The sequence below is a fragment of the Chelonia mydas genome, chromosome 10 (genome assembly GCF_015237465.2).
Source record: "Chelonia mydas isolate rCheMyd1 chromosome 10, rCheMyd1.pri.v2, whole genome shotgun sequence".
Taxonomy (NCBI): Eukaryota; Metazoa; Chordata; order Testudines; family Cheloniidae; genus Chelonia; species Chelonia mydas.
The window spans coordinates 52,251,901-52,272,305 of record NC_051250.2 but is presented as its reverse complement, the minus strand read 5'-3'; the positions used below and the strand labels follow the sequence as shown (position 1 = coordinate 52,272,305).

At 41.9% G+C, this 20,405-nt stretch overlaps 1 protein-coding gene across 2 annotated transcripts in view; it reads right to left on the bottom strand.

The window, feature by feature from the left end:
• The window catches only part of RORA (RAR related orphan receptor A), a 539,784-nt gene extending 519,733 nt beyond the window's left edge, over nucleotides 1-20,051 (bottom strand). For both annotated transcript variants that reach the window (XM_037910469.2, XM_037910467.2), the window contains exon 1: nucleotides 19,728-20,051. In XM_037910469.2, the coding sequence (XP_037766397.1) occupies nucleotides 19,728-19,899 (172 nt within the window). In that variant the 5' untranslated portion in view covers nucleotides 19,900-20,051. The remainder of the gene's footprint in view (nucleotides 1-19,727) is intronic.
• Nucleotides 20,052-20,405: the final 354 nt, after the last annotated feature.

Below are 20,405 nucleotides of genomic sequence, written 5' to 3'. Positions count from 1 at the left end.
CAGAGATATTCATGCTTAAAACAAAACACTAAAAAATGAAAGTCTTGTAAAAAACAAATGCCAGTCAAAAGTTTTAAGAGATAAGTTCTGAGAAAAAAATCTCTCATTGGAAATAACAAATCTATGTTTAGTACCTTGTGTTAATTTCAATTGCTCCGACATTACACTTATACTCAATTGCAATTGAGTATGACATTAGATCAAGGTCACTTCATGACAAAACACACCTTTCTAAGACCAAGAAAAGTTGGAAAACTACTCTGAAGACCCCACATGCAATGTTACAAACACACATACAACACACACACACACACACACAAAATATACATTGATTTTATTTCCCACACCAGGGGGAGGAGGGAAAGGGGGGAGAGTACAAGAAGAGGAGGGAAAACAAAGTTATCCCCTAGTTAAGAACTGAGGTTAGGAAATGTGCAACCTTAACTCTAACATGCTATCATTACTCTGTCCCCTGCTGTGCATAATACAATAGTATTGGTCTCATAATTGAAACTATTGCTCTAAGGCAATACAAAATTCATTGCATCTTAAATGCCTGCATAATGACTTCAATTTCCTGCCCTCCCCTCCACTACCTGCAGAAATTTCATTATAGCTTGAGACCTTTTTTGTATCAAATACTGTACACAGAGAGGAGTAGCTACAACATAAATGTCTAAGGGTATGTCTACACTACGAAATTAGGTCGAATTTATAGAAGTCGGTTTTTTAGAAATTGGTTTTATATATTCGAGTGTGTGTCCCCCCACAGAAAATGCTCTAAGTGCATTAAGTGCATTAACTCGGCGGAGTGCTTCCACAGTACTGAGGCAAGCGTCGACTTCCGGAGTGTTGCACTGTGGGTAGCTATCCCACAGTTCCCGCAGTCTCCGCTGCCCATTGGAATTCTGGGTTGAGATCCCAATGCCTGACGGGGCTAAAACATTGTCGTGGGTGGTTCTGGGTACATGCCGTCAGGCCCCCCTTCCCTCCGTGAAAGAAAGTGCAAACAATCATTTTGCGCCTTTTTTCCTGAGTTACCCGTGCAGATGCCATACCACAGCAAGCATGGAGCCCGCTCAGCTCATGTCACCGTATGTCTCCTGGGTGCTGGCAGACGTGGTATTGCATTGCTACACAGCAGCAACAACCCCTTGCCTTGTGGCAGCAGACGGTACAGTAGGACTGGTAGCTGTCATCGTCATGTCTGAGGTGCTCCTGGTCGCCTCTGTGAGATCGATCAGGAGCGCCTGGGCAGACATGGGCGCAGGGACTAAATTTGGAGTGACTTGATCAGGTCATTCTCTTTAGTCCTGCAGTCAATCCTATTGAACCATCTTATGGTGAGCAGGCAGGCAATACGGATTGCTAGCAGTCCTCTTGTACCATCTTCTGCCGAGCAGCCATGAGGTGTGGATGGCATGCAGTCCTTCTGCACCATCTGCTGCCAGCCAAAGATGTAAAAGATAGATGGAGTGGATCAAAACAAGAAATAGACCAGATTTGTTTTGTACTCATTTGCAACCCCCGCCCCCCCATCTAGGGGACTCATTCCTCTAGGTCACACTGCAGTCACTCACAGAGAAGGTGCAGCGAGGTAAATCTAGCCATGTATCAATCAGAGGCCAGACCAACCTGCTTGTTCCAATAAGAACAATAACTTAGGTGCACCATTTCTTATTGGAACCCTCCGTGAAGTCCTGCCTGAAATACTCCTTGATGTAAAGCCACCCCCTTTGTTGATTTTAACTCCCTGTAAGCCAACCCTGTAAGCCATGTCGTCAGTCGCCCCTCCCTGCGTCAGAGCAACGGCAGACAATCGTGCATCTGAGTTGAGAGTGCTGTCCAGAGCAGTCACAATGGAGGCCTCTGGGATAGCTCCCGGAGGCCAATACCGTCGAATTGTGTCCACAGTACCCCAAATTTGACCCGGCAAGGCCGACTTAAGCGCTAATCCACTTGTCAGGGGTGGAGTAAGGAAATCGATTTTAAGAGCCCTTTAAGTCGAAATAAAGGGCTTCATCGTGTGGACGGGTGCAGGTTTACATCGATTTAACGCTGCTAAATCCAACCTAAAGTCCTAGTGTAGACCAGGGCTAAGACATTAAAGATCCTTTGAGACACTAACAATAAGATTAGACTAAGCTGATGAATATAAAATATCACTGAAAGAAAGATTATATTCTACCCACACCCATAAGCAAAGGGGTAGCACATGGGGCAGATCAAATTCAAGTAATAGAGTAGCTGGAGTAACATAAATATTGGATTTAGTCTGTAGTTCAGCAGAACCTTCTCTTCACTAGGTTTTAAAATGGTTTCTGTTCAGATTTATTCAGAGCGCTTTTAAAAACAACAACAAAACATAGCCAGTATTAGGCTCCACTGTACCGTTGAGCACATTTCCGGGGGGAAGGGGAATTGAGCATGGCCTAATGGAAGAGGATGGATCTGGCCTTAACTTATTGAGAAGGTTCTGAAGAACTACCTGAACTGCTGCCAAAAAAAGCAAAATCTGAAAAGACAGCAAAAAAAGTCATCCAACAAGTATCACCCAATCCTAAATCTTTCCCTTTGCTTTAAGAAGCACCAGAGAATAAAATAAAAACCTCTTTGAAGGAACCTTGGGGGCTGATCTCAGCTTTTAGGTTACAAAATGCATTTGCTCATAAAGCCGCCTTACAGCACCCTACTGTTAGATCACAACAAAATATTTTCCTAATATTTGCATTGCTCCTGGACCATAAAAACAGCCTTTCATTTTAATCTGCTTAACACTCTGTGGGAAAGGGCCTCTAATTTCCCAGCACTGTGATAAGACAAATAATTCATATAAAACGTTAGCACAATATCTACAGTGAAAGCATTTAGTCAGAGCTCATTGGAAACAATGGGGTGCTGGAGCAAAGCTATAAGAAGCATGTATTTGAGACCTCATCATGCATTAAAGCACATACTGTTGCACTTCAGAGTAAAGACAAGGTCATCATTTATAAAATGAGAGCTGTGCAGAGGCAATGGATCAATTGAATTTTTTTTTTTTTTTTTTAATATAGATGCTTCAGCTTCTCCAGTTCCCTCTGCTTCCCCAGTCAATCCAGTGCCATCTCCATTCCCCAGTCCTCTATGCCAGGGGTTCTAAACCTCTCTCTTTCTGAGCCTTTCCCCTCCCCCGCAACTTTCTAGAAAAACTCCACGGCCCAGCTGTGCTACAACCACTGTTTTTTCTGCATATAAAAGCCAGGGCCGGTGTTAGGGGGTGGTAAGGAGGGCAACTGCCCAGGGCCCCACACCGCATAGTGGGCACCATGAAGCTAACTTGCTCAGGCTTTGGCTTCACCCCAGGTAATGAGGCTTTGGTGCCCGGGCTGCAGGCCCACGATGTCTGATTTGTGTCCATTTATTCTTTTACGTAGAGACTGTCTGGTTTGGCCAATGTACATGGCAGAGGGACATTGCTGGCACATATGACATTAGTAGATGTGCAGGTGAATGAGTCTGATGGTGTGGCTCATGCGGTTGGGTCCTCTGATGGTGTCGCTAGAGTAGATATGGGGACAGAGTAGGCAACGGGGTTTGTTACAGGGATTTGTTCCTGGGTTAGTGTTTCTGTGGTGTGGCGTCTAGTTGCTGGTATTTGCTTCAGGTTGGGGGGCTGTCGATAAGCAAGCTCTGGCCTGTCTCAGACATCAGGAATGGTAACGTACAAAAACCAGTCGGAGAACACTTCAATCTCCCTGGACAGTCTATAACGGATTTAAAAAGTAGCCATACTTCAACAAAAAAACTTCAAAAACAGACTTCAAATAGAAACGGCAGAGCTACAATTCATTTGCAAATTTAACACCATTGATTTGGGTTTGAATAGGGACTGGGAGTGGCTGGCTCACTACAACAGCAATTTTCCTTCTCTTGGTATTGACAGCTCCTCATCTATTATTGGGAGTGGACCACATCCACCCTGATTGAATTGGCCCTGTCAAAACTGGTTCTCCACTTGTAAAGTAACTCCCTTCTCTTCATGTGTCAGTATATTTATGCCTGCGTCTGTAATATTCACTCCATGCATCTGAAGAAGTGGGTTTTTTTACCCACGAAAGCTTCTGCCCAAATAAATCAGTTAGTCTTTAAGGTGCCATGGACTCGTCATTGTTTTTCCAGTCTAAATAGTTGGTTGTGAAGGTCCCATTAGGGTAATGGGCCATTAGGAAAAACAACAGGCCTTAGGAAAAGCTTATCCCCTTCTTGGTGATCACTCCTGTGGGCAGTTTGGCCAGTCCGTAAGCAAAGGCTGCTATGACTCTCCAAGGGCACATGACCAGCCCACATGACTCTCGACTCCATTTTGAGGGTCTGTGTTTTTCCACAAGCTGGTCTGGGAACTGAGTTTGGAACAAAGGATTCCCGCCGTGTGCTAATGCTATATAAGGCAGGGAGTGACATCACTGGTTGTTCTTCACTCCCCCACAACTGAGTACCTAGGAGAAGTTCCAAGAGAGAAGGACTTGGAAGAGGGGTGGGGATCCTGCAAACCAAGTGCAGCTTGTGCCTTGAGAATCTGCAAGCCTGCTTGTATCATTAGTAGGGCTATCGATTAATCGCACCTAACTCACATTAATTTTTATTGTAATTAATTTTTGAGTTAATCGCGATTAACCACACTGTTAAACAATAGACTACCAATTGAAATTTATTAAATAGTTTGGATGTTTTTCTACATTTTCATATATATTGTATTCTGTGTTGTAACTGAAATCAAAGTGTATAATTTTTTATTACAAATATTTGCACTGTAAAAATGATAAGAAATACTATTTTTCAATTCACCTCATACAAGTACTCTAGTGCAATTTCTTTATCATGAAAGTGCAACTTAAAAATGTAGATTTTTTTATTGTTACATAACTGCACTCAAAAACAAAACTATGTAAAACTTTAGAGCCTACAAGTCCACTCAGTCCTACTTCTCATTCAGCCAATTGCTAAGACAAAAAAGTTTGTTTACATTTATGGGAGATAATGCTGCTCACTTCTTATTTACAATGTCACCAGAAAGTGAAAATAGGCATTCGCATGGCACTTTTGTAGCTGGCATTGCAAGGTATTTACATGCCAGATATGGTATACATTCATATGCTCCTTCATGCTTCGGCCACCATTCCAGAAGACATGCTTCCATGCGGATGACGCTCGTTAAAAAAATAATGCGTTAATTAAATTTGTGACTGAACTCCTTGGGGCCGAATTGTATGTCTCTGGCTCTGTTTTACCCGCATTCTGCCATATATTTAATGTTGTAGCAGTCTCGGATGATGACCCAGCACATGTTGTTCATTTTAAGAACACTTTCACTTCAGATCTGACAAAACGCGAAGAAGGTACCAATGTGAGATTACTAATGATAACTACAGCACTCGACCCAAGGTCTGAAGTGCCCTCCAAAATCTGAGAGGGACGAGGTGTGGAGCACGCTTTCAGAAATCTTAAAAAAGCAACACTCTAGTGCAGAAACTACAGAACCTGAACCACCAAAAAAGAACATCAGCCTTCTGCTGGTGGCATCTGACTGAGATAATGAAAATGAACATGCGTCAGTCCACACCGCTTTGGATTGTTTTCGGGCAGAACCAGTCATCAGCATGGACGCATGTCCTCTGGAATGGTGGCTGAAGAATGAAGGGACATATGAATCTTTAGCACATCTGACACGTAAATATCTTGTGATGCTGACTACAACAGTGCCATGAGAACACCTGTTCTCACTTCCAGGTGACAATGTAAACGAGAAGCGGGCAGCATTATCTCCTGCAAATTGTAACCAAACTTCTTTGTCTGAGCGATTGGCTGAACAAGAAGTAAGACTGAGTGGACTTACAGGCTCTAATATTTACATTGTTTTATTTTTGAATTCAGGGTTTTTGTTTTTTGTTTTTTTTTTTTTACATAATTATGCATAATTCTATAATTGTAAGTTCAACTTTCATGATAAAGAGATTGCACTACAGTCCTTGTATTAGGTGAACTGAAAAATACTATTTCTATTTTTTATAGTGCAATTACTTGTAATCAAAAATATATATAAAGTGAGCACTGTACACTGATTGAAATCAATATATTTTAAAATGTAGAAACATCCAAAAATATTTAAATAAATAGTATTCCATTATTAACAATATGATTAATCACACAATACAATTTTTTAAAATCACACAATTAATCATGATTAATTTTTTTAATCGCTTGACAGCCCTAACCATCAGTCAGGGTGAGAGGTTGTTAATTCAAATCCTGTCCTTCTAGTATGTTAAGCTTAGTTTGTATTTTTGTTTATTTACTAGGTAATCTGCTTTGATCTGTTTACTATTACTTAAAATCTATCTTTTGTAGTTCATAAACTTGTTTTATGCTTCATCTTAACCAATAAATTTGTAGTGAAGTGCTTGGAAATCTTAGCTCAAGGGGCAGGGACTGTTGCATTTCCTCCCCACATTGAGGGAGGGGCGAACTCTACAAGCTTACATTTTACAAATACCTGTGCAGTGCAAGATGGTACAATTCTGGGTTTATATTCCAGAGGTGGGGGGTGCATGCCCAGGGAGCTGGGAAATTGGCTGCTGTCTGCTGGTTGCACTCAGGTAGCCCAGTTTGGGTGAGTGACAGCACCTGCTGTAGTGCTGGATGAGAACACGGCCTGGGTGAGGCTGGTTGTCTCCCCAAACCTAGTTGTGTGTCTCAGGGTGGGCGCAGTGGTTCCCACAGCTCCCAGACTGCACTCCGGGGTGACAATCTGTCACACACTGCTCTATACTGTTAGCTTCCTTTGGGCCTTTTCAATACCCTCTCTTGGGTGTCCTGGCTTCTCCAATACCATCCCATGGTTTCCCACAATCACTCCGTTGCTCTCTCATGGTTCCCTTGCCCGTAACCCAAGTTTTTCTACTGCTGGCTGTTCTAATCCTGTCTCACCCTTTCAAACGCCTCCAGAGTGCCCTGTCTCAAAGGTCTGCCAGGACTGCCACAGGTGGAGACAAGTAGCTCCGCAAATATTTTCTAAGCATCTTTCAGAGGTGCCAGGAAGGCTTGCACATGCCCCTACCCAGCAACTGACCACCCTTTATCTAAGTCCCTGAAGACATTCTAGTTCTGCAGCCTCTGCTGAGAAAAGAGGGAGGTGGCACGATAGTCAGGGGGAGTGCAGAGGAGAGGCAGCAACCGAAACATCCAAGGCAAACCACTCTTGCAGTTTCAAGCTCGGCAGAGAAGGATAAGAGATGAGTTGGGAGATGTAAGCCAACCTGCCGGCCTCTGACACACTTAAGGCTACAGCTGAGAGATGCAATTAAGACAATCTAAGCCCCAGCACAGACACCCATATACTGCCAATATAGGTAGAGTTCTTCCACCAACCTAGCTACTACCTCTTGAAGAGGTGGATTTACTATAGCAATGGAAAAAAAAGCCTTCCACGGCTGTAGTGAGTATCAGCACAAAGCGGTGTAACCGCAGCGCTGCTAGTGTAGACATAGGCAAAGACAGAGAAGCCTGTCAGAGCGGCAAAATGCATCAGTTTCAATTAAAGTAAGCAAATTCTGACAGCCCATATGCTGAGCTGTTCATCTGGGTCTGCCTGGTATCTTTACATCTCCTTCACACTATTGCAATGAGCTTCCCCTCCCCAACCAGTTGGGCTGCAGACAAATGTGGTTTGACAGAGAAGCTAGAGGAATGGAAACTGAAACTACGTGTTCTTTTGGGAGTGGAGTAGCCTATCGCCGCACCGATCCAATGGAGGAAGGCTTTGCTGTGTAAGGGTTCTGCCTGCATTTGGTTGGATATTTTGACAATGGGATCATGCCTCGTTCCCACAGATAACTTTGTTATAACACTGTTATTCACCTTATCTAGGATATCCTTGAGACACTGCTCAGTCGGACATGGTCCTTTTAGTGGGAAGTTATATGGTCAAAAGCATGAACAACTGCAAATAGCTCAAAAACTAGAGACAAACATTTTTTAAAAGATGCAGAGTATGTAATCATACAGATGAGTTTGGAAAAAATAGATCTTTAGAAATAACCCACCCACCCAAAAAAATGAAAGAGATAAAGCAGAAGCGTTTTGTCAGGTTCTATCCTCATTGAGAACTGTGGGTGCACATGCCAGGGCAGAATTAAGCCCTCCAGGCCAAAACCTGTTGTATGGAGCAAACACTGCACAAGCAAGCTTTACTCCATGCGGGAAATTCTGGAGGAGCAGAACCCAGCTGACAGGTTTGTCTCAGCAGTCAAGTCATTCATGGGGCAATTTTGTATGCAGCCTGCTTCCCTTCGCTGCCTCCTACACAGCGTTTCAAGCTAATGGAGCCATGAAATGGACAGATTCACTGGCCATGCCCCCAACCTGCCTGCAAACCCTCCTTGTGTGTTTGAGCTCACAGCACCATTAGGGAACTCTGCTCCATGGCGCACACAATCCGAGTGGGTGCAGAATCCCTCTGTTCTCTCTGCAGCCTGTCCCTCCAGTCAGAAAACAGAAACAGCCTTTCTTCTACCTTCTTGCAGCAAAGGGGACAGGACTTCCCTGAAACAAAAAACTGGCCAATACTCAAATACTGTAGCATAAATAGCGTTACACAAGCACAATTCAGGTTCTACATCCTGTACCATAACACAATCCTTCCTTATTGTATAACAATACTCCTAAAGGAGGGGACGTCTTCCATCTCCAGCACCAGAGGCACAGTGCTATCGGGGAGGCAGTATTATGGCATGATAACAGTAGGTCCTTCAAAGTAGTTACAAATCCATGAAATAAAATACAATCCACCTGTTATCCAAACACTTGTTCATGTTACTGAAAAGCTTGATATTTTCCCAAAATTACTTTACAGTGTGATTCTTAACTAGTAGTAGACCTCAGCCTCTATCCTGCAAACATCAATGGACATGCTTAACTTTACACATTGTGAGTGGTGCCACTGACTTCAGTGGGGCAACTCACAGTGTATGAAGTTAAGCATGTGCTTAAGGATCTGCAGGATCGAAACCCTAGTTAGGAATGTAAAACACTCCCAATCTAGAATCCAAAATTTGTTTTCATGTTGGTACTGCATGAGCAATTACTAACCAGAAACTGCACACTGATTTTCCATGGAAGTAAGGTTAATACAGTTAAGGAAGTACACTGCAATTTCAAATATGAAATAAAATGCCACCACAGACACAGTAATAAAAATCAAGAGGACCTTTAATAGAACATTTTCAAATATTTTTTAAAATTATCCATTGCTTATAAACAGGCTCTTAGAAGTATTAAAATAACATCTCTTTTGCTGTTTGTTTTGTACTTTCCTAATGGTCAGCCAATTACTTGGAAAGAGAGAGAGAGAGAGAGAGAGAGGGTATTTAACAGAGTTTGAAATTACTGTGCGTTTTTTTCATTTACAATTTTTCTTTTTATCAGCAACAGGGAACAGCCATGGAAATAGTTGCTACATTTGTTTTTAGGTAGATCCAACATGAATTATTGTCTCGTATTATTTATTGTCTCAGCACACTGTGGTTTAACATCAGATGTTAAAAATCTAGAGTCCATTCATTACCAGATTAAAAATTTTAAAAAGATAACTTTTTGGTCGTACATTACTTTCAAGGCCAACTATCTGCAACTTCCATAATCACACTGCAACTGACTAACAAAACTCTTATCTAAAATTGTGCATCTAAAATATTATGCGTGGAGAGAAGACTTCCTGGTACACCCCATTTTCTTTGGGATTGGTTTCATTTTATTTTTTAATATACACAGGATTTAGAGTATGTTTTGTGCTGACAGATTTATGACTTCCAGAAAAGTATTAACAAAAGTTGTGTATTAGCTTGTCTTAGCAAATGTCGAGTCTTCTTTCAAAGGCATAGTTAAAATTATCTCTCTCTGTCCTTACTTACAGTAGTACTTGGCAATCACAGGTACACAACCGACATAGACTATTTTGCCAAGCAAAGTCTATCAGTTTGCAAGTTCCATATGAATAGCCACTGTTTTCCATTTATAGGTGATCAAGAAGGAAAAATCTCAATTTAAAATACTCTCACATTCATATGACGGGGGCAGGAGGGAGGGTGGAATCCTACAACGTGTGTTTCACAAGCCGTGGCCTTGATTTTATTCTTGACCGTATATCACAGACCTTGTACCAGTGTCAAAGCAGTCAAGTAAAACTCCACTAATACATAATTTAATTTTCCCCACCATGTCCACAATTGTATGTGTGTTTCAGCAACCTGTTTATACGTTACTTCACAAGTACACAGAAAAACTGCCCTCTAAATGCTGCCAAATCTTAATTTCCATTGGATAGGTACGTGATGGTTCAGATAAAGTTGTACTCAAGCATATCCCATATACGCCACTGTATATCAGGGTTTATTTTTTCCCATTGGCTTCACACACACACACACACACACACTCTTTTTCCAGGCAAATTTTTTTTATGGCAACTGGTAAGTTGTAATGTATTTCATTAAGCATTTAATGCATAGTGAGATCTAAAATATCTAAAAGCATGCATCTACTAGTGATTCCCACTGTGTGTAATGACATCTACTCTGGGAAGCTATGGAGCTAGGGGCAACAGATCAGACAGTGCGCACGTACTACCTTCAAAAGCTAGCTCCACATGATCAGATATACATACATTATTCTTTACACAGAAACTCTCTTCCTGTGAGAATACTGCTGTATACTGCAAATTCTGACCTTCCCTGGGAAATACAAATTAGAGAAAATCGGTGCTTACTGCTCAAACCCGTTTATGTTCTTACATTTTAACTGTATTTCCATTATTAGATATATTATATATTAGATGCCTCCAACACGTTTGAGTGGGCATGGAATTAAAGTGCATAAACATACAGTCAATTAATATAAAATATCCCACAACTTGTACAAAATAAAACATTTTGAAAACAGCAGCACTGTAGTTTTTCATTCCTGGATCACCACATCTCATGTACCTATGTGTGGTAAACGCATAGTACAACTACAAACTAATATCAATAAAACCTTTAACAAGATTTAATTTGATTCTACAAGGGAGGTTATCATAATCCAACTCTGCTTTCTCACCTTCTGCTAGCAATTTCTCTCAGCTCCAGTTCAGCCACTAACTTTGTTCTCCATCACACCATCTATTCATGCTGCTGTAATACCAGCTCAAACACTGTTTGTAACAGCACAGCAATTCATCAGAAGTTGCCAGTTTCATAGTGTGCTGCTTTAGAAGTGAATGGAAATTGTTAGATTAAATTACAAATGAAAGACTCTGCAGTAGGGCACCATTACTGGATCATTTATGTACATTTGGTTGAGCGTGAATTTTAACTGTTGTCCCTTAAACGCTGAAGCTTCTGTCCATGTGATTATTTGGGGGCGCGGGGGGGAGCTTATGTGAGAAGAGGAAATTAAGTAGGTTGGGTAACAGCCATACACTTTCCCCATACCCCAAAAAGAAAAAATCACATTGCTTTATCAACAACACATGCTTCATGACAAGCTTCTTAAAGCCTCTGGTAATACCAGGGCATTTGGTATCATGCTTTGTAACACATTATTAAAGAAAGTAACTTTTTATAGAAATCTGTTTAATAAAGCAATGAAAGTAGGACCTGCAGACATACCACTTCCAGCTTCAGTTTTGTCAGATCTCAAAACCCAGTGAGGCTTGGGGTTGCTCAGTGAATGAATGCAGACATATCCAACGAAGCTTATATAACTAGTAGTCATGATTTAGTAGACAGCACTCTTCCATCTGTGACAGCACTGATTACTGATGTTAGAGTGTACTGTGCTGCTGGAAGTTGTGTCTTTCTGGTGAGATGTAATAGCAAATACAGTCATGGAAGACTGCTAAGACTTTTTCCACAGGAATACAACAGTCCATCCCAGTGTTCTGACTGGGTAACTACATTCTATCTATCTATCTAAACTCTCTCAGTGTGATGGTATTCTTCACTTGCTGTCCTGTCCTATCTGTGCTATTACACAGCTGTCAAATTCCACACAAGAAGCGACTGGATTTCAACAACAGTTTAAGTTGTTTCTGATAGCAGTACAGTGTTTAAAAGTACCTGAGGATCCTTCCAAAGGAAAGATGCTATTAGGACAGGAATAATTATGAGATTTAAACTGTGGTAACACAAGCACATACAAATAGCAACTTCATAAAGACGACGTACTTTACATATGTAACTCCTATTGACATGCACCACTACCTACTGTTATGAGTTTATCAGCACAGACCAATAACAGGTATGCTGAAGTGCTCAACTGAAGTTCGTAGACAGAGAGAGCAGTGCTCAGTGTGGCAGTTCAGATCTCACAAAAGTTCATGCCAACCTCCTCTTCACTTTCAGTTAGGGAGAGAGGACAACCAGTATTAAAACAAACCCAAAAAATAAAAATGTGAAATTTGGTGAGAATTTGCAAGTTTCACCCATCAGAACTTTGTGAAACTGAATTTTCACTCAAAACTGGTCCCACGCTAAGCTGAAAAATGCATTAACTTTCTGAAGACATAGGGCTAAGCTTTGAATTTATGTAGTTTTGGGGAAAATTAAGGTTTCACAGTGCTTGGTTAGGGAGACTGTTACATTCCAACATCATTTACAAATCCCTCTTCTAATGACTTTTTTTCTTGTCCCTGGATCAAGTAATTCTGCCATGACACTGCATCAGCTATTGCAATATACCACCATTATGAGTAGAGACACCTGCGTCACGGAGCAGTCTTTATGAATTTGAAACTCTAACAGCACTGCAAGCTAGGTTTCTAGAACAGAATTCAGCCATATCTGGCAGTCCTGTCATGCTTCCTCGCAACCCAGCTGGATCCTCATATATCCACTGGACTGAAGGGATGGCCTGCAATTGCTCCTCACTGCCATCAGCAGCAGCAGTTCCCCTAGATCCAAAGAGAGGAAGAGGAGGAGGAGTCATCAGCAAAAGGTGGCAGTGGCAGCAGCTGGCAAGGACAGAAGGCAAAGGAAGAGACAGAATACTGGCCACAGATTCTTCCACCCAGATACCCTCTTCAGATAGACAGACACCTGCAACTACCCACATAGCTTGGGACCCAGTGTCCCGTACCCACAAGCGGTCACCTGCACCCACCCATCCCAGACACATCAGCAATCTTACCACCTTTCAGACACCCCAGCATCCCTAGCCCCCCAACTATCATACACCCCCACTGCCAGGTCCATGCACTAATGCCACTACTTCTCCCCACCCCACAGACACTGCCCCAGTCAATCAGGGACTTCTGTCATTCATGAGAAATGTCACAAATGGAGCTACACACAACTTGGCCGCTGTCAGGTTGACAGGTGTGGTTTCTCTGCTGAGCTTGAATTTCTTATAGGTGACAAAAGGAAATCTCACTTATTTATTGTCCAATTAGAAGGAGCTGGGGAGGGGAGTGGGTTAGATGGACTGATGCCTGACTAAACATTTTTAAAAGACATAAATGATGACTAAGGAAGAGGAATGGAATAGCAGGCAGCGAGAAAAATTGAGGTTCAAATGAAAAAGATGAGGACAAATGGGATGAAAGATATTTTAAAACAGTATCAGGAAAACATGACAGTGTTGAAGAGTTTCCCCAAGGTAAATGGTGAAAGCCCCATCATTTGAGAAATTTGAAACAACCTCCAAAACACGACTGCACCACATTAAAATGTACCATATTAAAGTATTTTCAACACATCCAAAATTTACTCAACTTCACTCTATGTTAATAAAAAAAAAAAAAAAAAAAAAAAAAGCGAAGCAGCAGCAGAAAATTCACACCCCAAACAGGCAGCTAAGATTACAATGTTTTCTAACCAAGCAACATTTTGAATTATCTAAATTTCCACCCCTTTTTTGGTGAAATACACAGCACCTGGGTCTGAACTTGCCAAAATAATCACTTAAAATATACCTAATGAACTTAAAAAATACAAAGTGATTTTAGGAATTTTATTTCAAAAAGAAACAGTGTTTCCCTTCCTTTTTTCCATTTAAATTGTGTTCAAAATGCAATATACGTATGGGTTTTTAAACCCAGTTCTTAATACAGTCAGCACCAAGCCTAACATAAAGAAAAATGTATTTTTTTAAAAAAAAACTAGTACTCAGAACAATTATTTCATAATTATTTTAAACTGAAAGACATTTATTCTATTATATAGGTTATGCATAGGGCAGTTACCCAAACTTGTTGCTAACCATCAAAATTAGCAAACAATATTAAAGCTAACTGAAACTTTTAAATTAATTATGTGTGCTGAACTTGGTGGTACCAGTCTCTCTTTCTTTCTCAAACATATTAAATCTATCGTTTATCAACATTTTAATGAACATATTTTAATGAATTTTAATATTTTTCCACAGAGTACTTTTACTTCCCAGTTTTTGGACCCATTATCTTACAAACTTAAATAACTCAAAATACTCAATCTTAAATATTGATGATGAAATCATTTTAAGGTTAATTTTAGACATTATAAAACCTTAGGGCTAGATTCTTCTCTTCATTGCAGTCGGGTAAATCTGGACTAAATCCATTAACCTCAAGGGAGTTACTCCACATTTCTCCAAGGCCAAATTTCCTTACAGTAGGAAACAAACAGTAGAAAAATCAGACAACTTTCAACAGCCAAAACTGTCCTGCCACTCAAATACAGTTCTATAACCTGAGCTATATATAGTCATATTGCCAATTAATCGCCATTTCCAAATGTGTTCTTCACTGGTTTACAGAGCCACAGAGATACTTTTCAAGTCAATAAAATACAAAGACTAAGTTATGGTTTTATTGCAACAAGGGAACAGGACTGTTCCTGAGAAAACAATGCAAAAGTGGTATTATTGCTCTTATTCTACAAAAGGTTTAAAACTAAATGATTGGGGTTTTCTTTCAGATGCTTCATAGTACATCTCATTTACCCAACAGGCAAATCTATAGTCCTAATTCAGAAGCAGTGCTTCCAGAACAGCACTCAGTGTGATAAAAGTGTTCTGGAAATTTAAAGAAAATACTCAAAACTTGAAAACGCAAAGATCACGCACTAAACTGACAAATTTCATTAGATCACAAATACTCTGTTTAGAACATCTGAAATATTTGCTAAGTGTGCAACTGCAGATGGAGATGTGGAATAAAGGGCTGATGCCACTATTCATTGATGTTATAATCAAATTACTCACAGCACAGGGCAAAAAATTAAATAAAATAAAAATCAGGAAATAATTAGTTTCAACTGGTGACAACAAAGACCCAAGTCCCAGCAAGGGATTGGGAAATGCAAGCAGACACTCAATTCATCAGAAAGACTTCAGGACACCGTCTCCTATGTGCATGTAGCTTTCTGACCACCCCCACAAAACATTTAATATAATGTCCTCCAACAACATGAATGCTGCCTTTAAAATGTTCAACTTTCCTAACAAGATACCTGAAAAATGCACTGGGGAACATGAATAGGAAATTTTACTAAACAATTTCTGTCTCTTCTCTCAACTGAGGGAGAACTTCTTCTTCCCATTTACTGACAATGCAAAAAAACAGAGTAATGGCCCGGAAAAGAAAAAATAACATTTTGCTTTCAAGTCCTCGCTCTGATAAACAGACAGGGAAGAAACTGCAGGACAGTATAACACAAACCCCTCAGCAAAAACTACTGCAGCTGACTGACATACTACTGATGACAGAAGGTGAGAAAAAAGCCTAGAGAACAAGAACTTGGCTCCTGAGATTTGGACAACTGATGTTTCAGATTTAAAAAAATGAAAATGCAACATTTAAGCTTTGATGGGATAACAGAGAGCCCAGTCCAACATTTGTTATCATTTTTTTTTCAAATATGTTCATTTTTAGAAGGAGGTAATAACACTGAGAGTCATAGACTGTGGTGTGTGGAGCACTTCCTGCTGATCCACAAACAGCTGGCTGGTCACATGATTCTGGCTTCTCCTTGTTTCCAGATGTTCAATAATTCATATATATTATATATACTCTCCCAATATTACTTAACCATGTAAGCAACGGCTGTAGGTGCCTTAGGAATATTCTATGACTGCAGATGAAAGTGGAAGTGGTATATGCAATTGTGACTAGGGTGTGCAAAGTAGTCAATGAAGTCAATGCATGCTATGAAGACATCTGAGAACATCTGTACAGTAATTAAACATGTATGGATTAGGGTTTAACCTAATGGAAAACTGGAAATCTACTGCCCTTACGTTAAAATAAACAACTAGAGTAGGTGACAACATCTTTATTTGGAAATATCAGGCTTTTTATCTGACTGTTGGCCACTTTTTTCAACCTAGTGTGTCATTATTCTTCCACACTACTCTATACCATTACTCAATACCACCAGTCCACAGGTGATCTCTCTCTCACTCACACACACACTTATTAAAAGCATTTGCAAAGCAAGTAGTATTATATATCCAAAAGCACAAGAATTAATTGTTATAATAAAGACCAACCTGTTAGAACAAAAGTAAAAATACCCACCCATTAGCAAAATTAAAAATAAAATAAAGCTATTTAGGGATCGGACACACCAGATATATAAGTGGTATCAGATATAGTATTTCAGATGTTACAGTAATTAAAGCTGCAGTTAAGAATCTAACCTCTCATCATCTTTTTTTTCCCCTAAGAGTCATCCACTACCCTTTTCTTCAATTCTTTATTTTCCTCAAATTCCCTGCTAAGAACAGCTAGTTTAGCTGCACAGCCGTGGGTACAGGTTTGCAATGGTAGCAGCTACTAAAATAGATGATACAGAAGAAATATTTCCAGTGTTTTAACTTTATTGATTTAAAGATCAAGGAATGCTTTTCTGGGTACCAATTCTGCAAACTGACCTGCATGTGTGTCTGGATGTGCCTGCATGGAGCACATTGCAGGATAACAATGGAAAACCTAAGAGATTAGTTGATGTGCTGAACATGTACACGAACACATTATTTGGCATTTACCTGTGTTACAGGGCTATTCTTTTCACCTGTACTCATACATGTGGTATTCATGCATTGCGAGGTCACCCCAATGTCAAGAAAATTTCCATATACTACATATTCCCTTTATATGAAAAAAGCATAAAATCAACCTCAGTAATCTTTCAATAAATAAATAAATCACAAATTGGGGGGGCTCAATTTCACCCAATATCTCCATCTAGGTCCTGCTTTCAAACAGGCTAAAAATATTAATTACAATTCTCTGGTATTTTCTTGCAAAGTTACAGACCTTCACCTTTTAAATATTAGAAAGGCATAATCACCTAGTGTATAGGTCAATTTATTTTCAACACTGTAATCTATGCAACATTAATCCTGAATGCCGGCTCTAATTTTCTTACTGTTTGCAATCTAGGAGCAGATTTGTATTTCCTACCAATCCCATTACATCATCCCTAAACCCAAGACATTTTCCTTCTTTAAATCATTCCTATCCCTACCCCCACCCCTACAAGGCACAAACAATTACTGTCCATAAAAAGCATACACTCTCTCAGATATTAAAGACAGAATTTCCAGGAGCTTTTGCTTTTGCATTGCTGCATGGATGCCTCCATCACTGACCTTCATTTTTTCATTCAGATTGTTACATAACCTAGTGCTTGCGTGCAGTGTGTGTGTGTGTTTGTGTGTGTTTAACCCCCCCTCCCCCATTTAATGCTACACAAGGGGGAGGAGGGACATATGGGTCAGCAGGTTAGCGGCAGCAAAGCCTAAACGATTCAGGATCACGAGCAGATCACCCCCATCCTCAGAAATATTGCCTTCTCCTCTTTTTATACATAAATACCTTACTAGTAGTCCATTACATAATTTATGAGGTCTAAAAGTTACAACGTCGCAAGACTAGTCTGAAGGTTGCCATCCCTCTCTTCCCACCCCTCTAAAAATCCCCATGTGCCAGCAATGACAATTAAAGCAGATTGAAACATGTAGACTAACAACCACAAACTACGGCCGCTTTGAAAACATTCAGAAAACTCCTTAGCGTTATTAAGGAAATTTTCTCTCGTGTTTCTGATTAACCTTGTTACATAACCGGCTTGCATTCCAAATCCACTGTCTCAAGCTCTAAATATATTCTTTGCAGCCAAAAGCTTTCTGCACACAAAAACCTTCCCCATCCTCCCGTCTTCTCCAGAGCCAGCTCTTCCTCGCCTCCCCCTCTCTCCTGCATTTGCATAACTGCGCGGTCATTATTCGGAAATTGCCTCTAATTAAATGTTTCAGCGTGTGTCATCTTGCTGGCTTTTACTGTACTCGGATTCCCTGAGTGGGAAGCTGCCTGGAAAGGGGGGCGTGGCCAAAATGGGAAAAATACTGTAAAACACAAGCCAACACATGATCAGCCATATTCCAAACAACAACAACAAAAATCACACACTCCGGGAGGAAGCAGGTTTTTCCCCGCACCACCAGAAAATGTTCCCCGACTCCCTGCAATCAGCCGGCAGCTGGCACAGGACCCCGGAGCCATGCGAGGACTGTGTGAGCCAGCCTGGCTGTCATTTCTTTAACAGATCAGTATATGTATTTTTATTTAGTTAGTTTCCACCCATCACCCAATGATCCTACCGACTCAGTTCCCCCTGGATGATAGCAGCGATTTATAAATTATTGACAGCGGGAATTAAAGCGGCATCTTTGTCCCTCTCGCTTTTTGTTTTTTCACAACCCTACATATATTTAAAACCCATCGACCTTAACCGCTCCTGTGCAGTGGAAAAAGAGGGGCAGCGGGTCTCTCCCTCCCTCTACAGCAGCAAACTGCTAGCATACAATGCTGCTGAAAGACAGTTACTTTCAGTAAAAGTGGGCAGGTAATGCTATAAACAACGCCGAACTTAAACTGGCCAGCACACGTTTCTCGCTGACCCATACTATTAAACATGCGGTTTGTATCATGAGAATGCTTAGATCATCATTAAACCAGCAATTAAAGGCTTTTTTAAAAATTTGTTTGCAATATTTTGTGACGGGGGGGGGGGGAGGAAAGTCCACGAGATCAGGAAGATCTTTCTCTGCAAAGTTGTGCACCTTCAAGAAACGCCAGGAGATCAGCAACTTTTGGGACGGGTTTTTTTTTTAAACACACCGAAGAAACAAATTAAAAAACACAGCATGCAAAAGAGTGGAGCAGTCAATCGCAGATCAGCAACCTCCTAATTAATCAGCGAGATCACATAAAACTCCCCCATTCCCAACAACAAACCTCAGCACGTCAGAGAAGAAACTGTCAAAAGCAGAGAGACAAGGAAAGGGTGGGGGAGAAGGACACTGCAGCTTTAAAAGTTTCTTTCCTTGAATTCTAATGATCCTGCTGGGGGCTGATTTGTGTTTTAAGAATGTAAATCCAGGGGCATAGTTCCCATCTGAGTTTTGCAGACGAGAAACTGGGAAATGGGAAAGCACCGAGCAGCTCCCTCTCTCTTTCAATATTTTTCCTCGAGTCTGTCCCTCCTCCTGCAGCAATTAAAAGGAGCTGTAAAAGTTTGCCAGGTTGCATGGAGTGGGGAGTTGCTATTTTGTACCCGGCTCCCAATAAATCCCCCGGTGGCTTAATTGCTGCATCTCGCCCTTCTCTCCTACCCCGCTCTCTCTATTCCCACCCTCCCTATCCCAGCGCTCCCCCCTTCCCCAAGTCTCCCTACCTCTGCTGCCGCCGCCGCTGGAGTAGCTCTGCCTGCGGACTGGAGCCGGCGCTTCGCTTTTCCGGGCAGGCTCCAGGTTGACTGGGGTGTCCCTGGCGCCGGCGGCCGGCTCGGAGACGCTGCTGCCCGGCTCGGTGGCGGCTGGATCGGGGGCTGCCGGAGCGGACTCCATGTTTTTCCCGCTGTAGATGGCTTGGAGATGGCGAGCTCCTGCACTCCCTCTATCTTCTGTTTGCAGCGCGACTCTATGGTCGGCGGCAGCGGGGAGAGCGCGAGTCGGAGCCGGATGGGAGGCGAGCGCGCCGGGCTGTGACCACAGGCAGCGCTAGCGAGAGCCCCGCGTCCCCCCGCCTTCGCCGCCACGCGCGGCGCGGGCTGCCCAGCCCCGACATGGGGGGCGGGGGGCTCCCGCTGCACAGCCGGCGGGGACACGCCCAGGCACGGCCGAGGCACCCGGCTGGTGGGTCAGGGAGCGGGCTTGGTACCACGCGTGTCCCGCCCCCACGGGGCTCGGCCAGGAGTGGCCCCCAGCAAAGCGCCCCCCCCCAGGGGTTCAGGCAATTCTCCCCCTCCCGGGGCCAGGGCTGAGGCAGTAGCGGGGTTGAGTGGGACAGGGGAGGGGAAACCCAGCGCTGGACATGGTGCCTCCCGGCTGCCTTCCTCGGCAGGGCCTGAGCA